Source organism: Haplochromis burtoni, unplaced genomic scaffold, assembly GCF_018398535.1.
Source record: "Haplochromis burtoni strain Fernald_Lab_line unplaced genomic scaffold, NCSU_Asbu1 Contig_732, whole genome shotgun sequence".
Classification (NCBI taxonomy): domain Eukaryota; kingdom Metazoa; phylum Chordata; class Actinopteri; order Cichliformes; family Cichlidae; genus Haplochromis; species Haplochromis burtoni.
This window is the reverse complement of record NW_024583093.1, coordinates 107,349-117,713: the sequence shown is the minus strand read 5'-3', so window position 1 is coordinate 117,713 and position 10,365 is coordinate 107,349. Positions and strand designations below refer to the sequence as shown.

General features: G+C 40.7%; 1 protein-coding gene across 1 annotated transcript in view; it reads left to right on the top strand.

Moving 5' to 3' along the window:
- Positions 1 to 1,220: 1,220 nt before the first annotated feature.
- The window catches only part of LOC102291439 (FERM domain-containing protein 7), a 19,825-nt gene continuing 10,680 nt past the window's right edge, over positions 1,221 to 10,365 (top strand). The window contains exon 1 of the mRNA XM_014330360.2: positions 1,221 to 1,706. Within this exon, the coding sequence (XP_014185846.1) occupies positions 1,578 to 1,706 (129 nt within the window). The 5' untranslated portion in view covers positions 1,221 to 1,577. The remainder of the gene's footprint in view (positions 1,707 to 10,365) is intronic.

The window sequence follows — 10,365 nt, the reverse complement described above, 5'->3', positions numbered from 1 at the left end:
CACGCAAAGTGCTCAGTCCATGCTGGAGGCGACTGAAGGCATTGCACTACTAGCCTACTTTTGGACAGGTCAGTCCTCTAAAAGCGTCCAGCCACCGTGAAATTCATATTATTCCCGTGAAGCACACACACATACATACACACACAGCACGCACACACACACACACACACACACACACGCACGCATGCACACACACAAACCATATATTGTCTCTTTATATACTGAGCATGCCTACTTATTTTACTAAAAATGTGTTTTACAAGCATAAAATTTAAATATGTTCATAAAAGTTTACTTTGGTAAATGTACTACTGATAGCTGTTGGTAGATGTACAATAAGCCATAAAAACACGACAGCACCTACTTTAACAGACTCATAAAGACATCTTAAAATTAATTTTATATTGAAACATTTTTCTTATTATATTCACACATTTTGGCCTTTTTTTTTAATCCAGTACATATTCACATATGTGTATATGTATAGTGAATTATTATCTTTGATTCAGCTAACTACAGCATAAAAATGGCAGTTGTAGTGTAGTGCATAGGTAGTAATGATGAACATGGATACATTCCTTAATATAAAAGAAAGACGAACGAAACAATTTCTGGTGCCTTTTTAGTCACATCAATACAGGATTTCTAACAGGTCTAAGAATTAATCCTTGGAGACCACAGAAAACCTCTGCCATGAGTAAAGAGTAAGTATCCGTTAAGTATTCAGTAAATCAAATTGCCCCCTGTGTGCTCATATAATGATCTGTTGTACTGTTATAAAGTATTAGATCATTATTACGCATGCATTGATGCTTACTGCAAGTAGAGCTGTACTCTTTTGATGTGGCTGATGTGGAGCTAATTTATAAACTATTTTGTATTAAAACGTAAAAAAAAAAAAAACAGTGAGAACTCCTCATCAGTAACACAGCGACAGTGTCCCGTTGAGTCCCAGTAACTCGTTAAAAAGTATCAAATCACCACATTTCGTGCAAATGATGATATTTTTAGTCTAAATAATCAACTTTTAAGATCACAGTGTTAGAAGTCACTCTAAGCACTTTTTAAAGGTGAATGCAGTGAAATGCGAAGTTTGTTTATTAGGCGATTTTTACAGACAAAGCCCTGTGAGTGTAAAATAAATAAGAAATTGTCACAATAGCCAATAAAAAGACACAATAGATGGATGTAGATGAATATAAGTATGAGAAGGTGGGAGCTGTATTACTCCTCTAAAGTACAAGTACATGAAACTGTGCTTAAGCGCAGTAATATTTATGTGCAGTGAGTTTAATCCAGTGATTTCTCAGTGAACGAGAAGCTGGATGAGGTCTGGCTGTCTGGAGACAACGTCAGCGTGCCATTGCGCATCCGGAGAGCGCGCGCTCCAGCGGTAGGAGCGAAGGGGAGGATGAACACGATCGTGGAGGTTTTGGTGTTGATGGTAATGGCGGGGAGCGCGTGAAGCCGTTTCTTGTGGGATTAACTCTCGTGGACATGGATTTAATGGACGATCGTAGTTGTTTTAGTTGTTACTTCTCCTGAGAGACGCAGACAAACAGAAAGGAGCGGGAGAGATGGGGGACCGACAGCGGCGGACCGGGAGACTCGAGAACCTCACTACCAAGTCCCGGGTCTCCAAGGAGACCAAGCTCCGGTTGCGCGTGGTCTTCCTGGATGACAGCGAGCGCACGTTCGAAGTGGAGGTAAGCCCTTCACAGGGGGTAGTGAAAACATTCATATTTACTTTTCTGAGTGGATCCACATACAGCACGTGTCTCTCTTCAAAACAATATTATAAATGATCAAATGTGTCGAATATGCGTTTTAAATCTGTCTGGATATAATTTTTTCCCCGTTTTGATAAAGCTTTCTGTCACTTTGTTTGCAACTTTCTTTCCCTCCTTCCTGAAAAAAGAAAGAAATCAAAGAGGGGGAATCCACCACGGGCTCTGTTCAGACTGGATTCTTCTCCAACATTTACGCTTTAATATAATATTGAGGATTATTATCTGGGAGTACCTGGTCGTGCACTTCTCTGGTCTGACAGGGTTTAATCTGCTGTTTAATATAAGTTAAACCTGCTTTATAGACACTATTTTAGGTTTTTATAGTGTGCTTTCTGCAGCAGAGAGTGTGTACTTGTACTAAAGTATTTATTTAGTTAGACTGCAAAACAGAAACTGACCATTTAAGCATAAATGTGCTTCACATTTACGCTTACGAGTGTTCCTTATTCTTAGGCACCAACATCCGACACAAACCCCGTGTCTCTGATTATTTCTGTTGAACAATCAAAAACAGAAGAAGAGCGCTGCAAGTTATATTTAAATAAATAGCAGATCTGTGGTCAGTATACTGTAGCTATACTACCATATTCCCATGTACTTATTTTTTCAGGTGGGTTTCAATCAGTGGCAAAACTGCAATCAAAGATACAAAAGCACAAGATTGCTGCACTCAATAATCAATTAATTTATCTATTACAGATAACTACAGACTGTATAAAAAGATGGAAAGAGTTTCAGGTCTGTCAATCTGGTCTTTCGGTGATGACGTATGAATCCTGCTTCCGGGTCCAAACTACTCTGCGTTTATTAAGGCTGTTGTGTTTTTAACATGTTTTAATGCTTTGCATCTTGTTCTATTTAATCTGAACAAGCACCTTTAAAAAGTCAGTGATCACTGTGAGCCTCTCTCTGTGATTATTGCCACTATTCATTTTAGAGCTCAGTTTTTAAAACCTTACGATGTAACTACAGCCCAGCCCATGCAGCAGTATATTAATGACTAACCTCATATTGTGGATGGATTATCTCAGTTGTTCTCCTGGCTGAAGTTTGGTCCGTTTACATGCAATTACATTTGCCCCCGGCAGCTTTCACAGCTTTTGTGACATAAAAGAAATGATGGATTATATGATATGGAGAACACACAGGAGATAAATGTGTGTTATGTCCTTTCCTGCTTGCAGTTACATAACACCGTTTTACCTTAGTGGCTCACAAAGAGAACTACAATGTGAGTTGCTTGCCTACTAACATTAGCAACTTGAGTTTTAGTGTCATATCCAAGTGCAGTTTAGCACAGGTGAGGAGAACAATCAAAACCTCTCCCACCTGAGTTACTGCCACTCTTGACTCTCTCTCTGTGTTAGTTTGTCCAGTAAAATAGGGAAAAAGATGAAATAGGGAAACAAACTCTCAAGCTTTCTGACAACACTGGTACAGCTGTAACAGCTGATTGTTTGTCTTGCAGGTGCTGTTTAGCGGCAGAAAAGTGTTTGTGAAGGCAGGTTTGTGTAGATTTATGCATTGCTAGGACTGCTCTCCCCCCTAAAAACTGAAATTAATGCATTAACGAGGCTCAAACCCCAGTTTCTTCATTAGAAATGGTGTGTTTGAACCACCTCCTGTCTAAACTTTCATTCTTTAAAAATGGAAAAGCTCCAAAATGTCTTTTCAGAAACTCTTACGTGGGCTGTTTCACATGGTAGGCACAAATGAGAGAAATTGTCTTTAAATATTAGTATTAGTCATCACAGTGACTAATACTGCCATTACTAATACAGTTTAATTTTCACTCAGCATTAAATATACTGATGCAGTCTTCAGCAACATAATGACAGGCAGAAGTCAGTTAAAAAATACCCTGTAACCTGATTTTAAAAAAAAAAGTTTCATTACAGTTGTAGGTGCTTCAGGATTGCTGAACAGCATCCTACAGGAGTGCTTCCAAATCCGCTGTTTTGCATCAGATTCTCCCAGTGTCCCTCCGTGATCGTCTCAGCAACAGCGTGATATGTAGTCAATGTCACCAGCAGCCCTCAATGGAAGAGTGGATTAGGAAGTGACTGCAATGATTTGGCCACATCTGCCGCATCACCTTTTGATGCAGCAGCACCCCGCCCACTGGAGAATCAAGCTTGGCTCGCCTAAGAAGACTTGGATCAAGCAAATTGAAGACGATTTTAAACAATGACGCCTAACCCTTGAGCAAGCAAATGTGAAGGTAAGAGACCACAAGGCCTGGGAATGCATCATTGACCAAGATGGAAACCCTACGGCACCCACAGCGATGTATTGGCTTCGTGGACAACCTCCCCTGCCAACCACCAGCTAGGGACAAAAGAAGAAGAAGAAAGATAGCCTGTACTGTTTGCATTCATACTTGTGCATTGATGTTCCTGATCTGCCATCAGGACTGCCTGAGCTGTTCATGTTGGACTTGGAGCTGATAAATGTTGAATGACAGCTGATTTTACTGTCACAGCAAACAGAAGACTTCAGAATCACCCCTGGCCAATAAGCGTGTTATTAGAGCTACAGAAACCAGAAAAATGGCACATGTCAACATTGTCAGAGAACTAGCTATTGGACTAGCGATGTTGGCGAGCTACTTTAAAGTTACCATGATATAGATTTCAATATCAAATCTATGCTGTGGGTGTGCTGGAAGTTGATAGTTACCTACCTAGAAATGTTACTATATGTCAAATCGGCGCACTTTGATAGGTCTTTTAAGTGCTCCTGTTTACTCCTATGCATTTCTGGTTATTCTTGAACTCATTTTTCTCTTTTATTAGAAGAGAGAAACTTCACTGCCAGCATGTGTTTTGGCAGTGAAATAGCCATACAGCAGAGAAACGCCATCCTGAGGGATAAAAGCAGGCCACAGCATCAGGCTCTTACATATGCAGATGCGTATACATATATGCAATGCAGTATCATCACTGTGCTAGCATGTTTCCAATGTTAGCATGTCAACAATTCCAGTTAGAGACACATATAGCCATTTGGGGTTGCATCAGGAAGTGGATCTTTCATGAAATGCTGCCTGATCTATCTGACATTATCAAGTGATACCAAGCAGAAATATCACAGTTGTTAACATCTGCATTGTTAAAAGTTATTGGAAAAAGATTTGTTGTTATATGTGCAGTGTGTCTCTGAACACCTCCTAAAACCTGAATGTTGTTACCAGCTTCATAAGTCTGGCTGTAAGCACATCCACCACAAAGTAATGACAGAGCATTAAACTTAGATGGAAAATTCAATTTAATTTTATTTAACCTCCTAGGACCTGTCGTCCACATATGTGGACATCACATTTTGGGTTATTTAGACTAAAATACTCAATTATTACAAGGGCCTGATATCCACTTACGAGGACATTATACTGCTACTGTTCTATCAAAATATGAAATGAATATCCTCATATGTGGCTCTTATTTTTCTTAAAAACTAAAATAAGGTAAAAAACAATAATCTGGTAATTCTTTGTTTTTACATTCATCAGGCCCCAATCAGCCCAAATATCAAAGAAAAATTAAAAATGCATGTCGTGGAAGAGTTCGGGTCTTAGGAGGTTAAAATCACAACAACAGTCACTTCTTGGTGACTTAATTAAGTCTGTCTAAAGAAAGATTTATTTTATTTTTTTAATGGGCCAAACAGCTGCAGATGTTTACCAGCTGTGGGAGGTGTAAACACTCTGCTGTCTATGAACAGCCATGTGCTGCTCTACTATCCAGGTCAGAAAAAGCAGACCAACGGGCCTCTTTTTCAACATGGTAACGTCGCCTGCAAGGCAGTATTGCAATCTAAAAAGAATCTGTGTGTGCGTGTGTTTGTGAGCGTGTGTGAGTGTGTGTGAGTGTGTGTGCATGGCTTGCAGTATTGTGCTAGCAAAGGAGCTCCATTTTTCCATGCCCATGCTTTCTTCCCTGTCAGTTTCCCAGCGGCCTCCGGGACATTAGCAGAGTCTGTACAAGAGGAAAGAGAGCTGAAGGAAAAGGCATGGATGGACAGAATAGGGAAAAAGTAAAATGTGATAAATTTAGTAAACACCCTGATCAGGCATAACATTACAACCACCTGCCTAATATTGTGTCGGTCCCCCTCTGTACTGCTGTGGGGTCTTTACCTTATGATATAAAGAACCTAGTGGTGACTGTAGTTGGGAATTAGTGTGCTATGAATAAAATTTAATTTAGCTTAATTTTGCTGCCAAAACATCCCTGACTCACTGAGGCATGGACTTCACTAGACCCTTGAAGACATGCTGTGCTATCTGGCATCAAGATGTTAGCAACAGATCCTTTAAGTCCTGTAAGCTGTGAGGTGGGGCCTCCATGGAACGGACTTGTTTGTCTAGCACATCCCACAGATGCTTGCTTAAGATATGGGCAACTTCAAGGCCAAGTCAACACCTCAGACTCATTGTTGTGGTCCTCAAACCATTCCTGAACCATTTCTGTGCAGTCCCAAAAGATTGATTCTGTTCATCTGGACGTAGCATTTTCAGTGGGAGAAACGTTTCGTCACTCATCCAAGTGACTTCTTCAGTCTCAGCTGACTGCAGGTTTCCCCAATCTTATAAACAGTACATTTGCATAATGACTGAAACCAGCCCACTGAAGGAACAATGGGCTGGGAGGTCAGTTCCTTGATCATTAATATGCAAATTCTCTTGAGCATTGATCAACCACCACTGATCAAGGCTCATTGATCAAAGATCACTGATGAATTGCGATGAGTACCATTCACAGAGAGTTGGGGAATGGCTGCAATCACAGCATTGTAAGATGGTGAAAGATGTACCCTTAGGCCCCCTCCTCGATTCAGACATGGTCTTTCCCTTTTCAAGTAAATGGCCTCATTGACTCCGCGCTCATACCAGCGTTCCTCCCTGTCCAGGATGTGTACATCCTCATCCTTGAAAGAGTGTCCACTGGCCTATAGGTGTAAATAGACTGCAGAGTCCTGGCCTGACGAGGTGGCTCTTCTGTGTTGTGCCATCCGCTTCGCCAGAGGTTGTTTGGTTTCCCCGATGTATAAATCCTGGCAATCCTCCTGGCACTTAACAGCGTACACTATGTTACTTTGTTTGTGTTGGGGGACCCGATCCTTGGGCCGGACCAGTTTTTGGCGCAGCGTGTTTTGGGGATTGAAAGCCACAGAGACCTGGTGTTTAGAAAAAAATGCGTCTCGACTGCGCCTCCTACTCCTGACACATATGGGATCACTGCAGGTTTTCGCTTGGGCAGCGGTTGTCTTTCTCTCCTGGATCAGCTGGAGCTTTCTTTAGGTGCCTTTCCAGCTTTGACAAAAGTCTAGCTGGGATAACCACATTTACTCAGGGCCTTCTTGATGTGATGCTCTTCTGCTTCTGTGGCCGTTGTGTCAGTGGGGATGGTGTTCGCTCTGTGTTGTAGCGTCCTGATGACACCCAGTTTGTGCTCCAGTGGATGATGAGAGTCAAACCTTAGATACTGATCCGTATGTGTAGGTTTACGGTACACGTCAGCTTTTAGATGTCCCCCATTACTGATGGAAATCTCACAGTCTAAGAAGGCTAACCTGCCACTTTTCATATCCTCCCTGGTGAAGTTGATGTGTTTGTCCACCAAATTAATGTGATCCGTGAATTGTGGTCCATCCTCAGATTTGATTTTCACCCAGGTGTCATCCACATATCTGAACCAATGGCTTGGTGGTGTTCCATGGTAGGATAACAAAGCCCTCTTTTCCACTTCTTCCATGTACAAATTGGCCACGATGGGTGAAACTGGAGAGCCCATGGCACACCTATGTTTCTGCCTGTAGAACTGACCCTTGTGAAGTAGGTGGAATGAAGACACAGTTCCAAAAGCAAAAACACTTGGTTGATGCTGAGAGTGGTCCTGTTGCTGAGGTTGGGTCATCCTGTAATCGCTTACGAACTACCTCCAACGCTTCCGTGACTGGGATGCAAGTGAAGAGAGATGTAATGTTGTACGAGACCATGGTTTCATCTGCCTCCATAATGACATCTCTCACCTTCTCAACAAAATCCAGGGTGTTCTGGATGTGGTGTTCAGAGCTGCCTACCAGCGGGTTGAGGATCAAAGGCAGAAACTTGGAGATGTTATAGGTTGCTGGAATTTATTCTGTTTCAACAGGAAGAACTGAATATGTTACTCATCATAGCTTAATGGTACAGAAATACACAATAGTGTTTGTCTGCTACAGTCTGCTTAACAATTATGGCAGCACCTTGTGGATGTTTAGCAAAGCTTGTGGTAGCTAATCCGTAAAATGTTAGACATGTTCTGTCATGCTGAATTTTTCCCCGATGTGCACGGTTCAGTCATTCAGGTCATGTTTTCTTAACCTTCAGATTAGTTTATCAAAGCTGTGACACCAAGACTGAGGTGAGTCCGCTGATTAAAACAGAGAACTGTGACGCGTCACTGGACCATGACAGCAATTTCTATGTTTGGTTTATGAACAACTTGTGAATAAAGCTTACACGCTTGAGTTTCCTCTGGAGTCTCTGGTTTCAGTCCAAAGCTTTTAAGGTTAACTGGTTTGGGTCAATGACTGAGTTTTAATTTGTATTATTTTTGCTACATCTGGCAACTTTGTGCCCTCTGGTGCATGAAATACTGATCTGTGGTGGATTTTCTGTGAACTGCATGTGTCCAATTCACAAAAGTAAAATAAATAAAATGATGTGAAAGAATAATAAGAAATAGAAATAAACAGCAATAATGCAAGAACTATATATCAGGGTAGAATTAAGTCCAAATATAAAGTACAATTAGATGCACATAGTCATACTAAGGTAGGACATACAGATTGTACAGGTGTTATTATATAAAACTGTATTATAATGTGTATATCACAGTTCAGTAATCAGGCAGTGATTCAGTAGCCTGATGGCCTGTACAACCGCACATGTTGAAAAATAATACTTAACCAATATGTTGAAATTTAAACTTGTCCGTACGTGATGAGCTGGACATGTTCAGTGTTACTGCTACCTCGCAATGTGTCATGACACCTGTGACAAAGGTAACTCTGTGCCTGTCTTTGAGATTTGACAAAACTGCGTTTGTTCCTCTGGAACCAGCTGGAACGAGCTAACACTCCACTGCTGTATGCAATGAAGGTCCTTCAGTAGTCAAACAAACACGTGTAAGCTTGTGCAGAAATCATTAATGAAACTGTTTTGCTGTTTTCTGCTTTGAATTCACATCCAAAGTTGCACATCGCTCACTTTTTCCTCTGTTCTGCTCTGCTGGAAACTAACTGCTCTGCTGATCTGTGGGCGGCTGTTTGCTTCCAGTAATTATCAGTTAGGCCTCTTCTTCTCTCTATAATCAGTTACAGCTGCCATGTCCTTCGTCATCCTCCCTCTTCCCTAATAACCTTTCTCCTTCCCTCATGACAAGTTAATGAGGGACGTCCAGTGACCCCCCCAACAGGGCACTAAACACCAGCTATAAGACAGTGAAGGCTAAAAAAAAAGCAAAAACGTGTCACTGCAGTAAGTGAACACCGCACAAACACCAGAGACAGGTTCAGGGCTCCATGTGGGCACACACTACTACTTTGATTTAATCCTGAATTAAATTTAAGACACAGGGTCTTCAAAATAGATAAACAATAAGGCAGTACTTTTACATGTTTGTAGTGTCCTTTGTATTTTTGTCTAATGTGGTTAAAGTGACCCATTCTTCTGATCTGACTCCACATTTCTATTCTTGGACTCTACTAGAAAAGCTTTGCATGATCCAGAGTTCAAAATAATCATGACGATGTGGGAGATGCACCTGACTTTACATTTTCCAGTGTGGCTTGACGCCCCAACCTCGCTTTAACTGGACTTTCTTCTGATTGGCTGCCCCTTAAATACAAAATACTTAAATAACAAGTGATTAAAATAGTAAAATATCTGGTTATGTAAGATTGTGACAAGATTGAATAAATATCAGTTTTTAGAAAATAACAAAAGGGGGGGGGGGAATAGAGGAAATATAACTGTTAGTTTAAAGGACAGAAATGGAGGTAAAAACAGGACATATCAAAAATAATCACCCAGTTTCAAAGTGATTTAATTTCTGGCTGGAGTCACAAACTTCATATGGATGTAGGGGGTCACACCAATTAGGTTGGTGTGCAAACAAAAGTAGTAGCAGAAGCTCTTAAACATTGTAATTTAACAACAAACATTAAAGGAAAGATGCACAGCTTATATACACTGCGTTCCAAATTATTATGCAAATTTTGTTTAAGTGTCATAAAGAGTAAATAAGTTGTTTTTCAATTAAACTCATGGATGGAATTGTGTCTCAGGGCTCTTTGTATCACTGAAATCAATCTCGGACACCTATGATCATTAGTTTGCCAGGTGAGCCCAACTAAAGGAAAAACTACTAAAGAAGGATGATCCACATTATGAAGCAGACCAGCATTTTCAAGCAATATAGGAAGGAAAAATGATCATTCTGCTGCTGAAAAGAGTGAAATAGTTGAATGGCTTGGACACGTAATGAAAACCTTAGATATTTCACGAAAATTTAAGCATGATCGCCATAAT